This window comes from Podarcis melisellensis (assembly GCF_964234715.1).
Source record: "Podarcis melisellensis genome assembly, chromosome: 10".
Taxonomy (NCBI): Eukaryota; Metazoa; Chordata; class Lepidosauria; order Squamata; family Lacertidae; genus Podarcis; species Podarcis melisellensis.
Genome location: NC_138542.1, coordinates 41314667 through 41337301, shown reverse-complemented (window position 1 = coordinate 41337301; position 22635 = coordinate 41314667). Strand labels below are relative to the sequence as shown.

The window sequence follows — 22635 nt, the reverse complement described above, 5'->3', positions numbered from 1 at the left end:
TTTTGCGAAGCTCACGAACGGGAGCAGCCATGAGCGCTGAGGAGCAGCTGGTTGCACTGCGGGATCAGGTTACCGCTCTCACATCGGCAGTCATTGCTTCGCAGAAGAAGAATGACGACTTGGAGAAGACGTGCCAGGATTTGCAGGCAAGGTGGGAACACGCGGACAGGGCGGGGGCCCCAGGTTCCAGAGCGGAGGGCATTGCGCTTGGACGGAGGGGGGGTGCCCTGGTTCCGCATTTTAATGGCAACTTGCAAGACTATCCCAATTTCAGAGCGGACGTCGTATATGCACTGCATTTACTCCGTCACGATTTTAAAGATGAGGAGGAGAAAGTGGGGTTCATTGTTTCGCACCTGCATGGGGAGGCCAGGGCTTGGCTACGCAATCTGTGGCGCGAAGATGGACCGGCCCGTCGCAATTCAACTGCGTTCATCAAAGCGATGGATTCTTGTTTTCAATCCTCTGTGCATGTGGACATTGCGCGCCGTCAAATGCACGGGCTGAGGCAGGGGAAAGCGACTGTGCGCCAATACCACTCTAAATTTTTTGCATTGCTCACCGCCTTAGATTGGCCAAAGGACAGTAAGCCGGTCAGAGATCTTTTTTGGGAGGGATTGAGCCCCCCCATCAAGGATGAGATCGCTAGGGGGGACAGACCCCAGACCCTAGAAGACGTGGTGCAACGGGCTTTAGCTATTGGAATTCGACATGAGGGACGTCCGTGGCACGAGGAGGACGGGCCCCAAGCGCGTGCGCAAGCGAGGACTCTCCCTTTTGTGCACAGGGATTTCAGCCGTGCGCACCCCTCGCCAATGGGGAAGGACAGCGAGGAGCCAATGGAGATTGGTGGTGCTAGGGCTCAGAAGCCATCCCAGAGCCCTGTCCCTGGTGCAGCCAAAGCGAAGCCTCCTAGAGGAACCAGGAAGTGTTACATCTGTGACAGTGCGCACCATATGGCGAAAGAGTGCCCCCAGAGGCTCCAGAAGCACACTGCAGCACTGGCAACTGTAACAGCAGAGGTGCAACCAGGGGAGCAGCTTCAGGGAAACGACAGTGCCTGGCTGGAAGCAGAGCTACTGGGGCTCAGCCAGGCGGATCTGTAGACAAGCCCCCAGCTTCACTGCAGAGCGTGGACCCTTTGCCTCCCAGACCGGCAGTTCTGCTCACAGCAACACTCCAGTTGCCTGATGGGAGACTCCTCGAGGTTCCAATAACGATCGATTCGGGAAGCAACGCCGACTTCGTGGGACTGCAGTTCGTTAAGCAGCACAACATGGCGCTCCTGCCTGCAACGACGCCTCTAAACGTGGTCACGGTAGACGGCAGGAAGTTGCTGGGGGGGCAAGTGGTGCAGCAAACCCCTCCCATGATGATGCAGATTGGCAACCATCGAGAACTTATTAGTTTCAATGTCACCCACTTATCGGACACACCCATCGTGTTAGGCATGAGTTGGCTGGAGAGGCACAGTCCCGCGGTTGCGTGGTACCAGCGGCAGATCACCTTTTGTTCATCGTATTGTGCTCAGCATTGCTTTCAGACCGATCAGGGAGGAGAAGCCGAGCAGCAGTTGCATCTGGGTATGGTGCAAACAGTGCCTCACAAGTACCAGGACTTCTTGGAGGTTTTCTGTGAGAAGGAAGCTGACAAGTTGCCGCCTCACAGACCTTACGACTGCGCGATTGATTTAGTGCCAGGGGCGCAACTGCCTGCTGCCAAGCTGTACTCCATGTCGGAAGACGAGATGCAAGAGCTTCGGGAGTTCATAGACCATAACCTCAAGCGAGGTTTCATCCAGGAATCTAAAGCAGCGGGTGGCAGCCCTGTGTTCTTTGTGAAGAAGAAAAACACGCCCCAAAAAAGGCTTATAGTGGATTACAGGTTCATAAACAGCTTGACTAAGCCCAAAGCTTTCCCCATGCCCAAGATTGACGACCTTTTAGCGACCGTCAGGAGGGGCAAGATTTTCACCAAGCTGGACCTACGTGGAGCTTACAATCTCATCCGCATCCGGAAAGGAGATGAGTGGAAGACCGCCATGTTCACCCCTCTGGGCACATACGAATACAGAGTCATGCCTTTCGGTCTCCAAAATGGCAGCCACGTTTTTCAAGCATTTATGCACCACGTGCTAGCAGGTCTCCTCTACAAGAAGTGTGTCTGCTTTCTCGACGATATCCTGATTTTCTCGGAATCGCCGGAGGATCACGATAAGGACGTGAGGGAGGTCCTGCAGAGGCTGAAGGACCACAGGCTGTACGCCAAGTTGGAAAAATGCCAGTTTGATGTCAGAGAGGTTGATTTCCTTGGCTACAAGTTGTCCGACGAGGGACTGGCCATGGACAGGGCTAAGGTTCAAGCGCTGTTGGACTGGAAAAGCCCTCGAAATCGGAAAGAGGTCCAGAGGTTCATCGGCTTTGCCAATTTTTACCGCAAGTTTATTAAAGGTTTTGCGAATGCGACGGCGGCTATCACTGACACCCTCAGTTCCAAGAAGAAGAAGTTCGTCTGGACCGAACAAGCGGAGCGGTCCTTCCGGACGCTTAAAGGTCTTTTCGCCTCCGAAGAGCAGCTGCTCCACGTGAATCCCGGCAGACCCATGCGGGTAGAGACCGATGCGTCAGACAGAGCGGTTGGGGCCGTTCTTTTGCAAGAGGATTCACAAGGCAACTGGAGACCGGGTGCGTTCTACTCCCGGAAGCTCAGCAAGACGGAGCGCAATTATACCATATGGGACAGGGAGTTGTTGGCCATTCATGCAGCTTTCAAAGCGTGGCGACACTTCTTAATAGGAGCCAAGCACACGGTGCAAGTCCGCACGGATCACAAGAACTTAGAGTATTGGCGGACGGCTAAGTTACAGACCCAGCGACACATGCGCTGGGCGGAGTTCTTTGCGGATTTCGACTTCAAAATAGAATACATCCCAGGAGACTCCAATGTTATTGCAGACGCGCTGTCCCGAAAGCCGCAATACTTGGAGGAAGCAGCTCCAATCGCAGCAAAGCACATTTTCGCACCGCAGGCGTGGACGTGCGCTACCATCGCAGTCGACCTGGACGCGGTGCGACGCGCGTTGCAAAGGGATCAGTTTGCACAGTCCAAGATGGAGGAGCTACGCGGAGGGTCGCGAGACAACGATGAGTTCCAATTGCAAGATGGACTTTTGACTCGTAAGGGTGCCCTTTACGTGCCCACCGACGATCTTCGAGCCAAGGTTCTGCAACAATTGCATGACGCCCCTAGTGCAGGCCATTTCGGCAAAGAGAAGACGATGGAGTTGGTGGCTAGAGACTTTTGGTGGCCCCAGATGAGAGGAGAGGTGGCGGACTACGTCGCCAGGTGTGATATCTGCCAGAGGTCCAAACCAGTGCACCAGAAGCAGGCGGGATTGCTAGAACCGCTGGAGACACCGCAGCAACCGTGGGAGAGGGTAGCGTTGGACTTTGTTACGGACCTGCCCAGCTCCAGAGGTAAGACGGCGGTGTTAGTGGTGGTGGACTTGTTCACCAAGATGGCGCATTTCATCCCTTGTGCCAAGGTGGCGACGGCAGAACAGACCGCAAAGCTCTTCATCGATCACGTCTTCAGAGTGCATGGACTTCCGCAGTCCGTCTTGTCCGACAGGGGGCGCCAGTTTGTTTCCACTTTCTGGCGAAAGCTTCTGGGCATCTTGCACGTCAAAATCAACCTGACATCGGCGAGACATCCACAAACCAACGGTCAAGCGGAGAGGGTCAACGCGATCATGCAGCAGTACCTGCGGTGCTACGCCAACCAGCGACCTGCGGCGTGGGTGGACTATCTGCCGATGGCTGAATTCGCCTACAACAACACGAAACACGCATCCACCGGGGTGACGCCTTTCTTCGCGAACAATGGCCGTCATCCCAGAACCTTCCCGAGATTTGCGGCACCAGGAGGGGGGGGGCCTCAAGATGCCGACCAGTTTGCAGCGGAGTTGCAAGAGGTGCACGAGGAGCTGCGGAGACATTTGGAGCTGGCAAAACAGGCGTATAAGGTGCAGGCCGATAAGCACAGGAGGGCGGGAGAGGACATCCAGATTGGGGACTGGGTGTGGTTAGCAGCCCACGCGATGCCGGCCAGGTCATTGGCCAAGAAGAAGTTAGGACACAGGCAGCTAGGGCCATATCAAGTTGAGGCTAAGATCAATCCGGTGGCTTTTCGTCTAGCCCTTCCGGAGGGTTCCAGGGTGCACCCGGTCTTTCATAGGTCGGTGCTCACTCCCTACAAAACCCCACACAGGTTTCAAGAGTCAGGAGCACTCCCAGAGCCACGTAGGAGGGCGCCTGAGGGGGGGGAATCGCCAAGACCAGAACCTCTTAACGAGGTCACAGAGATACTGGACTCGAGATGGGGGGAGGAGGGAGTTGAATATTTTCTAGCCAGGGAAGGCACTCCGGCCTCTGCCAATAGCTGGGTGCCGGGTTACGCGTTGGACGAACCCCTGTTGAAGGAGGAGTTCCATGCACTTTTTCCGCACAAGCCCATGCCCGAGGAGTATTTTGATGATTGGCTTTTCACGCCCACTTTGTCAGACAGCACGTTCGAGGGTTTCTCCTCACCCGAGGGCCATACGCCCGAAACAAGCCCGACCAGGGATCCGAGACTGGGGGGGGAGGAGACAGGCCCTTGTTGGTGGGTGGATCAACCAAGGGAGGCATGGAGTCAGAGATGGATGGTAGGTCCTTGGCAGGCAGCGCCAGGAGAAGCAGTGATGGAGGAAGAGACTGTGAGGTCTGTGGGTGGGGAACCCGAGTTCGAACACGCATATACGGAGATGACAGAGGAGAACGTTGAAGTGGACAACTTGTATCCTGAACCGACCCCGGAAGAACCACGTTTTCCTCAACCTGCACCCGGCGAGCGGGAGGGGGGAAGGGGGGGCTTCGAGGGGGGGATGGATGTCAGGGTTTCTGGGAGAGAGGAGGAGATGACAGAGGAGACGGAGAGCGAGTGGGAGGAGGGGCAGAAGGATGAGGAAGAAGATGACGGAATTCTGAGGGAATCCACGAGTCTGAGCAGCGAGTCAGAGGATTCTCAAAAGGGGGTTACCTTAATCAAGCAAAAGGGAGGAGAAGGGAGAAGCGGAGAGGAGCCCAGTGGAAGACAGACGCAGCAAGAGGCGTCTCAGCCGGAACGGAGTAAAGGGGGTGGAGTCGTCAGCCTCTCGGAGGGAGCAGGATTAGGAGAGAACAGAGAAAGGGGGTTGGAGCAAGGTGTTCAGCCGGAAAGGGTGGAGAGCAGAACAAGGGGTGGTGTAGCGGTCGAAAGAAAGGTCAGCAGCAACGTACGCGCGCCAAGTTCAAACGTAGAGGCGCGCGGAAGTGGAGAGAGCTCAGGGGAGGAGCCCGGCCCTAAAGCCAGAAGGAGGGGGGAAGAGGCGGCAGAGGATTCAGCCTCAGGCGAGTCACGGAGAGAGGGAACCCAGGGGGGCAGGAAGACCCTGCGGAAAAGAAAGGAGAGGAAGAGGTGGTCTAGAGCCAGGCTATTAAGTTGGTGTGGAAGAGGGGAGGAGTCAGAGGGGACTTCAGCGGTCTAACGTGACAGACGTACGGCCACGATGCTGAACTGTACGAGAAGCAGAAATCTTCAATAAACTTTTCCTGTAAATAAACTGCAACGGAGTGAGGTCTCTTGTGAGCTGGGACCCGTCCTGGGTGGCCGTGACAAGTACTAAAGCTGTTAAATTTATTAGTAAAAGCTATCATTAATTTTCAGGCTACATGTAAATGAAAGCAACATTCTTCAGAACAGAAGGTGGACTGCCAAAGTAGCATAAAACAGCAACAGGGAGAGCACACACCATTTTGCATGTCTTACTGATCCCTTAGTGAGTACATCACTGTATGGATGCTGCTGAAAGGAAGGACTGGGCTTGTGGCAGAGTAAGTGAAGCCACAAATCCCAGAGAGGTGTGAGTCAAAGAACTCGAGTTGGGTTTGTAGTCTGTAGGAATCAGGGGTGGGAGCGGGGTGGATCGTACAGTTGAATGTAGAAAATGAAAAGAAGGAGGCTCAGAATAAGATGTGTTACAAGGGATGTAGAAGCTTGGCAGGTGGATCCTTTAAGATCTTTGTGTTCAGGAGACCTGAGGTTTTGATGAATACATCATTTCATGAACAGAAATACTGGCATATGGTCTAAAACAGGGGTCAGCAACATGTGGCCCATGGCCCGGATGCGGCCCACAAAAGACCATTTTACCGGCCCATGAGCCACCTCCGAACCAAGCCGCCTGCTTGGCGAGTCCCTGCGCGCTGCACTAAGCCGGTGCGGCGCCGGAAATCGCACCTGCGCACATGCAGATACCTATTTGTAGCAGCTTCAGAGAACAACGTTTCCCTTGGAGGTCAGATAGACGTCTCCCAAAATCTCTGGAGCCTTCCTTCATCTGCTACCTGCTCCTCTTCTCCAAATAAAGCCCTTTTTGTCCTTAGAAAAAAGGAAAGGGCCAGGGCAGCAATTGTACAAGGGCAGAATTGCATATGTAGCATTTCTGAATGTTCAGAGAACCACACCGAGTGTTTATGAGCAATCAATATTAAATTTCAAAGCCTGCAATTCATTTTGGAAATGAGCACAAACCCATCTTTAGTTTGGGCAGTCTATTTCTTGTTTACTCAAGTCATCTTGCCTTATCTCAGCTAAGTAGTACAAATCTAATGTGTGATCTTAGCCGGTGACTGGCAGTGAATGTCGTGTTCACAGGGGCATTGTCAATAAACATCCCCCATTTCCTTTTTTTTCTACAAAAGAGCACTTATTCAAGAACAACTTGTGTGGACAAGAAAAGCAAACCTCAACAGACCCCAATATAAGCTTTAAGAAACTTAACTTTCACATGTCCATAGCTATCACCATTATTGAGTAGGAAATTATTGAGAACAGAGGAGAATAGGGAGATTGTGTCTGCAGGATTTCTTAGTTTTCTTTTAATGCCCCAAGGGAAGAATTTTGTTTTGCGTGCTATTATGTATCAATAGTTACTGTTTTTATTCCCAAAATAGCAAGGAGAGAGATGAGATGATAGCAATATTCTAAAGGAAAAGGAAAAGGATGATTAAAAAAACCACAATCAAATATGAATTGCTTCATTAATAAAATTTTCTACCTGAATCAGGTATGCTCGGACAGCAGCAGCAGAAAGAGGAGGGTATGCAAGAATTGGCTTAGTTGTTTCTCCAATGCTATCACTGATAAGATTTCCATCTGAGTCATATGCTGCAACTGCAAATATGTAACTCTGGTTGGGCTCTAAGTCTTCTACTTCCAAGATGCAAGTTTCATCAAATGGTACCTTAAAATAAAGAATAACTTCATTGGGGTCAAAAAAGAAATAGCACTATGGTAATGGACAGCAGTATAAACAACGATAGCAGCAACTTTGGTACCATACAGTTTGGCACGGTTATGGGAGGTGGGCTTTAAAAGCTTGCCATAAAAAGATGTGTGCGATTTACACATTGTAACCAAAGAACTTTGCTATTACCGAGACTAAAAATGCCACTAAAACCTGGATGATTTCTAAGTGACAGCTCCCCTTCATTTGCTTTTCTACGGGATATTTGCCAACTTCCTCACTGTGTCATGAACTGGCAGGATGACGGGGAGGAGGAAGAGGATCATGGTGAGGGGTGTAGCCAGGACTAGGACACACCGAGGCAAGCAAGGGATGGGGAAGGAAGAACTCATGGGGTGATGGAGGATGGTGAGGGGATGGTGGTCAAGGCACATTAACCAGAGCAGCAGGACCCATCACCAGAGCCAGAGAGGCCCCTGACTCCATGAACACAGTGGGCTCTGAGGCATAGGGAGGGCAGGAGGGAGGTTAAGTGTCTGTTCAACTGCCCATGTTGATGGACCTTGGCTTGGATGCTCCTGGGCCTCTATGGGGCTGTGCTTCAGGACTGCATTCTGATCACTGGACTTCAGACTTGGCTACTTGGATTGACCCTGGACTGCGTTTCCTGATCTTTGGACTTTGGACCAGGTAGGAGAGGGGTTCAGAACACATTGCTATTCTCAGGTCTTTACCACTACAACAGAAATAAGAAAAAGTTCACCTATCAGGCATCTCATGCTTTAAACTTTAGAGAACAAAGTCCAAAGCATGAAAAGAAGATGCCTGTTATATATGCCTGTTCTTCTGATCAGTAGGTGAACCATTAAAATTCTATTAGAGAGAAGGAAAAGGTTCCTTATGGTTTCCAGTGCCTATAAAGAACTCAGCATTCACATTATGAACTACATCAGCAACCATCACATGGTAACACCTACATGCTGCCAATTTCCTGCCATTAATACTTAATACAATACAAACACCTTCAAATCAGGAACATTATGACCTAGCACTTTTTTATTATTATTCTGCAAAGGGAGACCTAAAAATCCATCACTAATCACTACTTGCATCAGTGCTATTTGCCAGTTCCTTACTGAGCCCTGTCAGGTTAACATTGACGGAAATGCCTGTCTGTAGATCGATCATTGTGTTTAAACTGTAAATATGCTGGCACCTGACAGAACAATCCTAACGCCACAACTGGTCCTGCTGAATAGGGTTAGGATAAACTGGAGGTGCCATCTCTGCTAGGAGTAAAGCTCTGCCACAAAAGAGGCCCCCTCTGAAAGTGAAGGTGTTTGAGAAGCTACCACTAGCACTGTTCCTATCAACGGTAGCAAGCTTAGGGCCTCAAAATAGGTGAGAGGCAGGAAGGGACCAGATCCAGACACAGATCCACTGGATTCAAATCCTAGTTCACCCTGACAGGAGCCTAATTTGAGCCCCCCATCTGGACTAAAATAAAAGTCTATCACCTTCCACCCTGGCTGCTGTAAGACAGTCCTGCTGCCCCCTTAGAATTATTTTTTCTTTGTTATAATAATTATACAGGGAGGGGGTAGGTAAAGGTAAAGGTACCCCTGCCCGTACGGGCCAGTCTTGCCAGACTCTGGGGTTGTGCGCCCATCTCACTCAAGAGGCCAGGGGCCAGCGCTGTCCAGAGACACTTCCGGGTCACGTGGCCAGCGTGACATCGCTGCTCTGGCGAGCCAGAGCTGCACACGGAAATGCCGTTTACCTTCCCGCTAGAAAGCGGTCCCTATTTATCTACTTGCACCCGGAGGTGCTTTCGAACTGCTAGGTTGGCAGGCGCTGGGACCGAAAGACGGGAGCGCACCCCGCCGCGGGGATTCGAACCGCCGACCTTTCGATCGGCAAGCCCTAGGCGCTGAGGCTTTTACCCACAGCGCCACCCGCGTCCCAGGGAGGGGGTAGTGCCTTATTTAAACTCAATGCTACTGGCCTCTTTTTACAGTTTATGCTTGGCGTAGGAACTTTAGTGATGCACATAAACAAACGACATATGAAGCCACTTATCCCAGGGAAGTTTGACTTATTCAGCAGTATCTATGACATATAACCTTTGTCCAAACCTTGCTTCCTTCAAACTTTCTTGCTTAAGAAACGGAAATTCCTCCTCTTCATTTACTGCCTTATGCCTCCCTCTCTGCCTTGAACTTACCTTGGTTACCACAAAGCCATTCTGGTGACTGTTTCTGTCGTCCCCCCGCCCCCAAGTATGTTTGGTGTATCATATTACAATTTATTCATTCTTGGCCTTTTCAAGTTTTAATAATAAAAGGTTTTTAAAAAAAGAAAGAAAGAAAGAATTAGTCCTCATCTACGAAGTTGTAGTCAGTTTGTATTATTCAACCGACATAATTACTGATGCTTGCCATGCCTCATGAAATATGCCAAATTCCATTTTCATTTCTCAGTAGATTAAAATACTAGCTGCTGATGCTACAAATACTCAAAAGCATACAGTGGTACCTCAGGTTAAGTACTTAATTCATTCCAGAGGTCCGTTCTTAACCTGAAACTGTTCTTAACCTGAAGCACCACTTTAGCTAATGGGGCGTCCGGCTGCTGCCATGCCGCTGGAGCACGATTTCTGTTCTCATCCTGAAGCAAAGTTCTTAACCTGAAGCACTATTTCTGGGTTAGTGGAGTCTGTAACCTGAAGCATATGTAACCCGAGGTACCACTGTATTGAAAGCTGGGGAAAGTTAGGCTATTTCCTTACGCAATTCCTAAGGAGAATGGGAATTAAAGTTGGCTCAAGTTGCATCTACCCCATAAAGTCTATTGCAATGGTACCTCAGGTTAAGTACTTAATTCGTTCTGGAGGTCCGTTCTTAACCTGAAACTGTTCTTAACCTGAGGTACCACTTTAGCTAATGAGGCCTCCTGCTGCTGCCGCGCCACCGGAGCACAATTTCTGTTCTCATCCTGAAGCAAACTTCTTAACCCGAGGTACTATTTCTGGGTTAGCGGAGTCTGTAACCTGAAGCGTATGTAACCTGAAGTACCCTGTATGTTCTTCTTCCACTACATTCAACATTACCACTCTTGCCTGAACCAGCAATGCAGTTCAGAAGTACGGTAGTCAGGCAGACAAACTCACAAAGGACCACGATTATAGAAAACCTTACCACTTCTGCTGTGTTCTTAAGGCTGTAGTTATTTAACCGGACTTTTGGGTTACATCCTTCTGCTACACGTCCAAAAATACAGTACCATGCAATCTTTAAAAAGAAAATGAGAGTTGTAATATGTACGTCAGTAGAACATCAAAGTAAAAATGTTTAGGATTGCCCTATAATACCTGGCAGTTAAACAGTAAGTTGCTGGGGAAATAGTTTCCAAATCACTATGGGGTTCTAATTATGGTGCTACTTAACTTTGCAAAGTTCACAAAAGGAAAATTTCCCATTCCCTCCTTCCCCCTGCAGCTACCTGTGAATAATTAATTTAAATTAAGTTGGTTGTTAAATGTACATGTTAAATTTCTTAGGGGTGCTCCCTGACAGGTGTTTATTGTAGAATAAGTGTTCCTCATGCACCCAAATTTTGAGTTTTCACATGACATCACTGACATCAAAACACTGACCTGATTTCCCACCACCATTCTGCATTTGCTTTCTTCGATTATTTCAATAAGATGTAAAAAATAAACTTGCTGCAAACCACCCATTTGTTAGATCTGAACAATATCAAACCCCTATCTAGAAGCACCCGGAATTGCATTTAATGTTAAAACAATAATATAGCCACTGTATTTTATTACATAATTTGTAGTTTATGAATGCTTTAAAGTCTGGCTAAAAGTGCCCTTGTGAGTTCATTCCCCACCAGTGAAAATCCCTTCTAAAAAGCACTGGATTATATTTGTTACCTCCCTAGGAAACAAATTCTGCAGCATACAGGTGCTAATACAATATACTGTACATTTAAATACTGGCTTCTTCAAATCATAGAAGCCCACAGAACAAAAATATGTGAGACATACAACATAGTGCTACTTGTAAAACAAAATAAAGCAATTTCAATGAAATACTCAATCATTTTCAATTCAAACAGGTATGTTATAGTTCACGTACTGAGCAGTATTGACGTTCTGTCAAAATATGTTATGTATTTTAATGGAACTTAGAATGTCAAATAATATAATCATGAATTTATTTTCTAAAATGTGGTTCTAGAGTAATGAATTGTCTGGTTTACTATCTACAATTTTAAAAACCTTTTAAAAAAACTTTATGAAAAAGGATAAATGTGACTATATTGTGCCACCTAGTGATGAACCCTCTGCATTTGCATAAAGCATTGTGCAGAAACAACTGCGCCATAGCAGGATGTACACAGAGCACAAATTTATCTTTCTGTCAATACGATGCTCACACTGAATACTAAACATAAAATTATATTTAAAAAGAAGCGGGAAAAGGTACTTCCATTCCTTATAATCAAGCAAAATATAATTATGTGTAAAAAGTATGTGTATCCCATTGACTCATGGCAGTATCCAAGTACTTCTGCTAGAAATGGAACTCCACCTTTGCCCCCACTTTCCTCTCCCTGCACTCCTCCTAAATCTGTTACGGAGTTTCCCCAAACCCTCCAGAGCGGGGGGGGGGGGAACATGGTGAGAAAAGAGGGAGGGAGTTCTGTTGTGCATATGAAATCCTTATAGTACTAGAACTACTGTGATGGATACCATCCATGAGTCAGAGACCCACACAGCATGAGCAGACTTTTACTTGCGCAACGGGACTTCATGTTCTTCTCCCTCCTCCAGTCCCCAAATCACTCTGAAGCAACCATTCAGGGTAGATTTTGACGGCAGATGGGGAACTGTAGGGAGGAGGAGAGGGTGATGTCCCATTGCATGAGCAGATTCCATTCCACCTGCACATAGAGTTGGATACATTCAACCCTTGGCCATATTCATGGCACAACAAACTGGCCCAATGTTGTTTAGTGTATATATGTGGGTGTCAGTGTGCTAAGAGGTATTACCTTAACATCTGAAGCAAATGGTGCTGGTTTAAAAGCCATGGAATTGTGTGATCTGGACAGCAATATAGGAGGAGGTGGAACTTTGCTTTTCGCGCTACTCGGAGGTTGCAAGAAAGCAGAACGTATTGCATTTTGTTCAGCTTCTGCTTTCTGTATTAGAGTAAGTGCTTCCTAAGATTTAAAAAGGCTCAAGAATGTTATTTGGCTTACATATACTGTATTTCAGATGCAAACAGAAAGAATAAATATAAAGAACAGCTGATTCATAGGGCAGAGAATAAGAACAGTCAGGAATACAACATTTTTAGTGTGTGCCTGGACACACGATTTATGTGACATTTATGCAAAGAGCGGACACATTCTGTACCCCACCCAGTGATCGATCACTGTTTCTGGTTTGTTATTAAAGTTTGTTCCTTGTTTACCAAAATTTCATTACAGAGGTCTCTTTCCAGACTTTGTCCTGCCCCTCCTCTTTTATCATCATTCCCCACCCTAGTTAGGAATTTGTACTACTGGGTTTGTAGCGATAGCTTTGGGAAGTACACATATATGGAAAGTGCATCAAGATCACGGCTGAGACAGAATTGAAATGAAGAGCAGTGGCCCAAACAAACCCTTATACTTGGACCTAGGAAATCTAAGTGGTCTATCACAAATTCATTGGACAGTCTTCCGCTAGATACAACCCCTGATTTAGTTCTCTATTTAAAGAAATAATAATGAGCTATCAGAGTTGGGGTGAGAACTATCACTCCAGGGTGAGGGTCTGTTGGACCGATGACACTTTCATGCCTCAAGCAACAGGAGGAACAGTTCCCACTTGGGGGTGCCCAATGGAGAAGATTCCCATAGGTTCCAAGTACAGTACATGAAAATCTTAACCAAACTCTTCACTAAAGTAATATTTCTATACATTTATATGTAAATAAATTTATTATCTGGAACTGAAGACAGCATGATGTAATAGACCTCCAACTGTTATTTGTCTTGTTGTTTATAAACCCAAAAGTGGATTCCAGGGAAGAAATGCCTGGCAGGAATGTGTCCTTGACCTGTGATAATGCTTACTGATTGCCTGATGGAAGGTGAGTTGGTGGGCTGGTAAGGTGAAACCTCTTATTTTTGTGTGGTTAGAATATAGCCTACTGTACATTCTTCTACCCATGTTCCCCAGGCTGAAAGAGGTTAAATCTTTTGTTTCCCAGCCTAAATCTGTCGTTTCCCACTACAGTGGTGCCTCGCAAGACGAAATTAATTCGTTCCGCAAGTTTTTTCTTCTTGAGAGTTTTTCGCCTTGCGAAGCACGGTTTCCCATAGGAATGCATTAAAAATCAATTAATGCGTTCCTATGGAGACAGCTTGCCAGGCTGGCGGTGCGGAGAAGGGCTTTTCTCCCCACCACAAGCCTTCAGCACAGGTACGGGAACAGAGGGGAAGGCACATAGCATTCTGAATGTTGGCGGTGGGAAGGAAAACCCTCCTCCCACCGCAAGTCTTCAGGACAGCCTTCCGAAGGCTGGCGGCGGGAGGAGGTCTCTCCGCCCCACCGCCTGCCTTCAGAGCAGCCTTCCGAAGGCTGGCGGTGGGGCGGAGAGACCTCCTCCCGCCGCCAGCCTTCGGAGCAGCCTTCCGAAGGCTGACGACGGGAGGAGGTCTCCCCGCCCCACCGCCAGCCTTCGGACAGGTACGGGAACAGAGGGGAAGGCGCGCAGCGCTTCTCCTCTGTTCCCGGGGCTTGCGGTGGGAGGAGGGTTTTTCCTCCCCACCGCCAACATTCAGAACAGCATTCTGAATGTTGGCGGTGGGAAGGAAAAACCCTCCTCCCACCGCAAGTCTTCAGGACAGCCATCCGAAGGGTGCGCGGAGAGAAGGTCTCTCCGCCCCACCGCCAGCCTTCGAAGCAGCCTTCCGAAGGCTGGCGCGGGGAGAAGGGCTCTCCGCCCCACTGCCAGCCTTCGGAGGAACCTTCCGAAGCCTGGCGGGGAGAGGAGGTCTCTCCGCCCCACTGCCAGCCTTCGGAGGAGGTCCGAGGACAGTGGGGAAGATGCGCTGCGCTTCCCCGCTGTCCCGGAGATTTCCCTATGGGCTTTCGTCTTGCGAAGGAAGCCCATAGGGAAATTCGTTTTGCGAAGCGCCTCCAAAACGGAAAACCCTTTCGTCTAGCGGGTTTTCCGTCTTGCGAGGCGTTCGTCTTGCGGGGCACCCCTGTACCTGAATCATTGTTAATGCTTAATAGAAATAGAATTACACTTAGATATATGATTTTGAGAAGTGATTTCCTAAAAACTCACATTTTAAAAAAAGAAAAAGACCTGCCAGGTTTGCTGCTATTGTTAATTTTAACATTTATATTGCCAAGGATTTCCTGAGTCTTCAACATACAATTATGCCAACAGCAAACTATTATAGGGATGCATAATAATGGAACTTCCATTAATTGTAAGGTAATTTATATTACCTCAAGCAGCTGTTTTGGGGAAGAACTGGCTGCTCCTACTGGCATCAGTGTAGCCTTCTGCATCAAATAGAGAGCTCTGGACAGTTTATTCTTCTTTATTTTATTTGTTACATCTTGTTCTGTGAAGCAATTGTTTAAAGTAAAATAGTAAATCAGGCAAAGCACAGTGTTTCCATAATCTAATTTTACAAGTACATATTAATGTACATTACCTGTTAAATGTTTGAACTGGTGTAAATTCTTTGCAGTGGCCTTTGATTTGATATTTTTACCACCCATCTGAATGCCTAAAAAGAAGTAAGCATTAGTTTATATCAAATGTCATTTGCTTAAAACAACGTAATACATTAGATTCTATACGAGTCCTGTATTTATCATCCCACCGTGGCATTAGGATTACTTTTCTGTTTCATTTCATTTGACTCTTCAGATTGTATAAAACTAGAGTGTAGACTGAAGTATGCAAAAATGCGTCCCTTTTATGAAGCCTGGGTGGCTTCACACACTGCTAGGCACACACAGTTGCTGCAGATACAGCTGCTACTCAAAAGATGCAGGTGTAGCATTGCAAGACATGGTGTGGGTATCACCTTTCTGCACCTGACTGCAAGCACCAGGAGTCCTGAGTGGACAGGTGGGCCCCACTGCATATGCATATAGATGTATCAAGATGCATGTATATTACAGTTTGCAAGTTTGTTTTTGGAAACAGCCGTGTACCCACAGAAATAATTTCAAATCTGAGATGAATGGAAAAGGTTTATTTAGGCCCAATATTTGGATTATTCCTGGTTTAGAATGAGGGTGCCAGATGCTTGCAGCATAACAGAACTCAAAACTCACAAGCTACTCATGGAAGAACAAGACAGACAGAATGCAAAATGAATGCCTTCCTTGTATTGAAAGTGGATGCTTAGGATGCTTCCTAATGATCTTCAAATGATTTTTTTACTCGCTTATACTTAACACTAAAACATTTAAATCAGGGGTTCATGAAATGGTACTTTAATTCTGAGAGAGAGCGTCGTCTTGCTTTTTTAAAAAAACAAAAACAAAACTAAAATTAAGTAATCTGGCTCAATAGCCCAGCTTCATCCACTGTCCCTCAGGAAAACTCAAGAAGATGAAGGAAAGGTGTAGAAACAAGCAAAGTGGTACAATTTCTTTCCCTGTGACCCCGGTGCCCCTCCTAGCTTTTTAAAGGGCAGTACTACTGCAGTAGGTTTCTAATGGTCCCTCTGTATTCTATCTTGGTGGCAGCTAATCTCCCAAGTCTTTTTGACAGACATTTCCAACCCAAGAGGATGGATCTGTTGATTGGTGAATTGCTTCAGCTTGCTGAATAGCTCCTTCTCCCCGCTACTGGGCAGCCTTCATCTCCTTTCAAAGGCGATCATGTCCCACAATATGGCAACAAATCCTTCTCCAACCCTTGGGCCAGAGAAAACCAGCCTCAGCTTTCACTTCTGGGTCACGCCATAGCCCAAATGAGCCATGCGACAGAGGCTTGGGAAACCAGCAGATCAATCTCCAGTTCCCAGCCACACAATAGATAAACACTCCAGTGCTGGGATACTGGGGAGTGTAATGAAATATATTTGAAAATTTAATGTAAAAAAATAGTGTTTACAAAATGGTATGGTATTCATCAATACTAATACATATGCACTTTTGAGAAGGCACTTCTGCAACCATGTTACATGTACTATAAGAGGAATAGATAACCTAGCTGGGTAGAAAATTCTCTTATTTTTAACAATAAGCACTGCACTTTGAATATGTATTTTACATACAGTGTAGGTACTACATTGGACAACAGTCATCCACATCAACCAAAATAGCCAGGAAATCACTGAGCTTTAAAAAATATATACAATGGGCAATATTTTACATCCTATTACCATAAAGCTGTACTGGTCTTCCTCCGCAAAAATCTTTTACTAAAACATGGCATCAGTCAGTTTTATTTAATCTTACCTTGTGGCAAGTTAAAAAGTTTAACAGCTACTCGATGCTGAGCCTGAATAAGTTCAATGTGTAAATCCATAATAAAATTGTTTCCTATTACGGATTTTTCATTGATGTCATATGCTGACCATTTGTTCCAATTCTGATAGAAAGGAATTAAACAAAATTCAGTTTTAAACATTTTAGGGGGTATTTCTCACTGGTGACGATTCTTAAAAAATTGCTTTTTTGAGTTCCATTAAACAACCCTCACAAAGGGCAATAATAATCACAAACAAATAAAGAACAGATGGGACAGAGCATGGAAATAAACATTACACACAGAGACACACGCAATCCACACATATCCAGTTAATACATGTGAAAGCCTTCCAATTTTCCTATAGTGTGCAAAAGTTGTATTTGCACCTACAGAAATAGATATCTCATGCCAAATTATTGAATGTTTGGTTAAACAGTTAAAGACAGAATCAACTAACCTGCTGCTCTGACAGAAGCCAATGCAATGGCTCTCCCTAGTTCCACAGGACTTCTCTACTCTCCTTTCCCCAAATCTGCTTTGGAGGGTGAGACCCCTTATACAGTCAAACCTCGGTTGTCGAACGTAATCTGTTCCGGAAGAACGTTCGATTTCCGAAATGTTTGACAACCGAAGTGTGGCTTCTGATTGTTTGCAAGAGCTTCTTGCACTCAAGCAGAAGCAGCGTCGGACGTTCTGGTCCAAAAAATGTTCAAAAGCTGGAGTATTTACTTCTGGGGTTTTGGCGTTCAGGAGCCAAAATGTACGATAACGGAGGTGTTTGGGAACTGAGGTTTGACTGTAACAGTACACACAAGGAAGGGACGAGGGAGATTGTTCTGCCTGGCAAGTGGAAAGGCTTACATGGATGGAATGATAGTCATAGTGAGAAACTCAATTCTACCCTATTAAGCGAGGTTGTATAAAACTCTGACACAACTCCTGAAGAGACATTTGAATAGGTGAAACAATGGAGTGGGGATCAGTTATTTAAAAATCCCCACCCTGTTATTTAGAAAGTTATTAAAAAATCCTGACCCAGACAAATCCCTATGGATGTGTGTGAGAGAGAGAAAAAGATGCACTTGGGATATAGAAGCATGTTTGTGCTGTGTGAGAGAAGTGTTATATATGTTTGTGTTGTCTATTTTGCCATTGCCATGGGCAACAGTGGCAGCAAAGCTTTCCTCTTAGCAGTCAAGCTCCCATTATTTTCCCCAGAATGACACATAGAGGAGGAAGATATGAGAAATATGGCATTGCAGATGGACAAGTAAAAAAAAAAAAATGGATGAAATAATTTCAGTAGAATGAAAAAGCTCCACTGAAAATTGTTAAGAGAATGGGTGAAAAAAAATGTGAGCTATATAGATCAGATGCTTAAGCAGTTTAGGGGTGAGAGAAAGAAAATGGGATGAGAAAGTGGAAAGAAAGAGTGGGAAAGGGGGTGCTCTCAATGGGCCAAGCAAATCTGAGCATTGTGTTCACATTAGTTTCTTACTTGAAGCTCATACCTTTTTGCAGCAGTTATCAAGCACCGATGTACCATCAGGCAAAAGCGTAATTAGGCGAGCTCGGTTCATTGCATTAATTGCTCTGTCCAGGTACTCATAAGCCAAATGCAACTGTTCTGATGGAGATTTCTAAAAGGAGTCCACACATCAGATTAATAAAAATGAAAATTGGAAAGCTACTGATGTTGGTTCTATGACAAATTTAAGAACTAGAAATAAAAAGGAGAGAAGCAAAATGAATTTTTTCGGGGTCCATATGAACAATTTGCTCACCAGCTAAAAGCTAGTAGATAATTGCTAAGATTATTCAAATTGCATGCACAAGATTATTCTTGCCCCAACAATCATGCAAACAATTCCCAACTTGCTAACCATTATTTCTAGTTTTGGCTTCTTTTATCCTCATTATTTGGTTCTGGTTAAATGTGGGTCTATATACACAGCAAAGGTCAATGCAACACATACGTAGGATGTGTTGATACTATGAAATTAAGGAACTGTGAGTTTGTAAAGATGGAGAAACTCATGCCCTGCTCCCACACTCACCCGAGCGTACCTGGGAGAAAACCTGAGATAGATAGATAGATAGATAGATAGATGATAGATAGATAGATAGATGATAGATAGATAGATTATAGATAGATAGATCGATCGATCGATAGATAGATAGATAGATAGATAGATGATAGATAGATAGATTATAGATAGATAGATAGATAGATAGATGATAGATAGATAGATAGATAGATAGATAGATAGATAGATAGATAGATAGATGATAGATATCACACTTTCCTATCAGTTTTCCTTACCTGTTACCTCTATTCAAAATTATGAATATTAAGGAGTGGCATATCTTAGTTGTCAGGGAACTGACATCGGAGCCGAGTGGAGAGGTAAGGCTCCCTAATGATGCCGGAGAGGGAACCAGCAAGGAGAGAGAGAGAGCTTCCGCTGAGGAAGGAAACCAAGGTGACACCAGGAAGAAAGGAGAGGCTGAGAGTACTTCGGAGGGGAGGCTCCGAGACTCTTCCAGTGAGATCAGTGAGGAGAGTGCAGGACCACCGCTTGGCACGCCCACTCTGCGCAGAAGTCTTCCGCGCAGAGAAGCTAGGCGGAGACTTTCTGTTAAGGAATTCTTATGTTGGAAGAAGTTTAGGAAATGCCCACTGACGGATTCTGCCAGTGACTGAGACAGTCGCGCTGTTAGGGCTGTCAAACCGGGGAAAGGTCCAGCTATACAACCAGCTCGGAGCAGTTTGGAATTTACGCACAAGCAACCCCAATTCCCATTACATTAGTCTAGCATAAAAGGATACTATACCTGTATTAATGAAGGCCCATCTTCAACACAGTACTCCAAAACCAATGCAGCATCATTTTTTTCTATTGGCACTAAAGAGGCGGAGAAATCAAGTAAGAAAGGGACACAGTACTAGATATATTAACCAAAGACTCCAGCAGTGAAGTCCTCTGGTTTGTTACCTTGTTTCTACAATGACAAATATTTCTCATGCATTGACAAAGTAGCTAAATATATTTTGTCCAGAACTTTGCAGCTGCACATAAATGTCATACAATTCAAATGTCAATTTAATGTACAGCACTTTTCACAGAGGCTAATACTAAACAGACTGCAGTCCTAGAGAAATGCTTCCTAAATGATTCTGTAGTTTCATTTATCAGGTATCAGAAAATATTGTATTTCGAAACCATAGTTTTCCCACTAAAATATTCTCATTGGCATCCGTCTCTTTCAGAAGACAATGGAAGATGGCAAGATCCCCAAGGATGTGTTCTACGGGGAGCTGGTCTCAGGCACCAGGCCCGTTGGCAAACCAACTCATTAAAATTAAAATTTTAAAGAAAGAACAGTGCAATCAACTGCTTAAGAATCTCAGCCAAGTCCCCAGCACCAGCTCATCTTGAAATATGCCGACATGGAGGACTTTATACTGGGTAGCACCAGAGTTATTCTGGCAAAACTTTCTGCTAGGGTAATCTCAACACTGCTGCAATACCAGTATGATATAAACCTTTAAAGCCCTGCATAGAAGCACCAAATTTGAAAAAAGGAAAAGAAAAAAACCCTCATTTATGTAAAGCAGGGGTAGCAAACCTGTGGCTCGCCAGATGTTGTTGGACTCCAGCTCCAATCAGCCCCAGCCAACACAGTCTATGGTCAGGGATGATTTGGATTGTAATCCAAAAACATCTGGAGGGCCACAGTTTAGCCACCTTGAGATAAAGAAAATATACGCAATTCTCTACACATATAACATTTAGGCTTCAGTCCTATACTCATTTACCTGGGAGTTAAGACCTGCTAACCTCAATGGGTCTTACTTGTGAGTAGGCATGTCTAGAACAGCACTGATAGAAACGTAGTTATAAAAGTTATTTGCTCCTGGCAAGTTCAAAGTTGAGAAAGAAAAGCAAATGCTTTTTTAAAAATTGTTCCAATTTGATCGGTCCCATACATGTTTATGTTTCATTATGCCTACCACTTCCTATATCTTTCTTACCCATTTCTATCCCTCAAAGGACTTTTTTATTTTATTTCAGTGTGTTGCAACCAAAATGTGGGAGGCTAATAACATTACGGATTACTTAAGACACTTGCTTTCTATAGCTCTTATCTTAAAATTTGTTGTACAATAAAACTTAATTATCTACAGGCAATGCTATCACAATTGTTATTCAATTCCTTTTATTATGTTCTTACAAAAAAGTACTACACATTTACAAGTTCCCCATATGTGTTTTAACTCCTACTATAGTCTCCCCACACTACCAACATCTCACATGAACAGTTCCATACATCATCTTTATCGCTGCTAATGTAAAATAACATCACTACATTCATTTGCCTGCATTTTCTTAAACAATAACATCAACTGCATAATTCAGTCCCTCTAGAGTCTAGATATACAAGTTTTTACTGAAATTCACTTATACTCTCTTGAAAAACATTTTCCCATCTATTTTTAATATTGTTGTGAATAGCTTAGAGGTCATTAAGTATTTTATACAGCTTGGGTAAAAGCTCTTATTTGAGGAAAGGAACAGTTCTACAAATGTAGTTCATGATCAAAACATATCTGAGCTCCTATGTAATTCACAGTGGGCTAGGTTATTTTAAGGGCCCTGAAGTCAGCATAGGAAGCCTGCTCTTTTGTCTCTTTAGCAGATGAGTATTAAGGAATCTTCTCCTTCAGGAAATCTAACAAGCTCCTTCCTTTCCCATAAAATGGTTACCAAAACCCTTTTTGTTTCAGGATGCAATTTCACAGTTGCTTCCGTTGTTAGTTTAACGCAAGTGCGTTTTTGTGCTCTACGTATATTTTAGTGCTGTTTTAGTATTGACACATTTTATTTCCTATAAACCCCTTTGATAATTGGTTTTAAAAGTAAGATATAAATAAAGTAAAATAAAATAATAAAAGGTAGCATTCAAGTTTCAAAGAATGACTGCTCAATCTTCACTGCATTATGTGGCAATCGTGCACTGTCTAAACTGGGGGCAGGGGAGACTCAAGTTCATAGACAGAGTGCAGATATATCTGGCCTTAGGCTACATCTGTTTTTCCTACGCCACCCTGCTCCCGCAAAGTCCGGCTCCGTGACCCCCACAAGTGCTTTTACTTGGCTGTAATGTATCCTTAATTGTAATCATGCCTCCTGCTTCTTGGGAGGGAGGATGGAAAGACTGACGTATATGAACTTATAGCTTCTGCATGGCTCAAATGTAAGCTACTGTACAATGGCACATTTGTTGCCATCGCTGCTTTTGTCTCTGGCCACACCCACTACTGGTAAGTGACCTCCAGGAGCCTGCCCATAGCAGAATGCAGCCTTGAGGACTGAAAAAACTTCAGTGCTGAAACAACATTAAGATTTTAAACTAAGCTCTGCAGAGAGCTGTCTGGAGTGCCAGTGAATCCTGAAATCCTCACATCTCCTTGCCCTGCTTTGCCTTGCCTTATCCTGCATGCCTGGATCTAACTTTTCCCTTAGGTCAGAACCACATGCTGCTGAGGCCATCAGTAAGAGAATGCTCCTAGCCACAACCAACCAATGTTTTCATAAAGACTATACCTGATGTGGTTCTACATTTGATTGTGAAGTCTGCAATAGTCTCCATCACTGCTGTTAGCCGTAATGCAACTTCCACCATTACCACAGTATTAGTATCTCCAAGATTAATGGCGTGAATCACTTCATTAATTACATAAAGTATGTGGACCCACTAAGGAGGAAAAAATATTAAACCATTTTACAT

At 45.2% G+C, this 22635-nt stretch overlaps 1 protein-coding gene and 1 long non-coding RNA gene across 3 annotated transcripts in view; one reads left to right on the top strand and one right to left on the bottom strand.

The window, feature by feature from the left end:
- Positions 1–22635, bottom strand: part of CFAP54 (cilia and flagella associated protein 54) — a 116439-nt gene that overhangs the window by 69136 nt on the left and 24668 nt on the right. For both annotated transcript variants that reach the window (XM_081928506.1, XM_081928507.1), the window contains exons 15-23: positions 22452–22602; positions 19678–19748; positions 18354–18482; positions 16830–16962; positions 15065–15139; positions 14853–14971; positions 12392–12562; positions 10525–10617; positions 7139–7324 (exon numbers count right to left, since the gene is read on the bottom strand). In XM_081928506.1, the coding sequence (XP_081784632.1) occupies positions 7139–7324; positions 10525–10617; positions 12392–12562; positions 14853–14971; positions 15065–15139; positions 16830–16962; positions 18354–18482; positions 19678–19748; positions 22452–22602 (1128 nt within the window). The remainder of the gene's footprint in view (positions 1–7138; positions 7325–10524; positions 10618–12391; positions 12563–14852; positions 14972–15064; positions 15140–16829; positions 16963–18353; positions 18483–19677; positions 19749–22451; positions 22603–22635) is intronic.
- The window catches only part of LOC309379406, a 356632-nt gene that overhangs the window by 331429 nt on the left and 2568 nt on the right, over positions 1–22635 (top strand). The window lies entirely within an intron of this gene.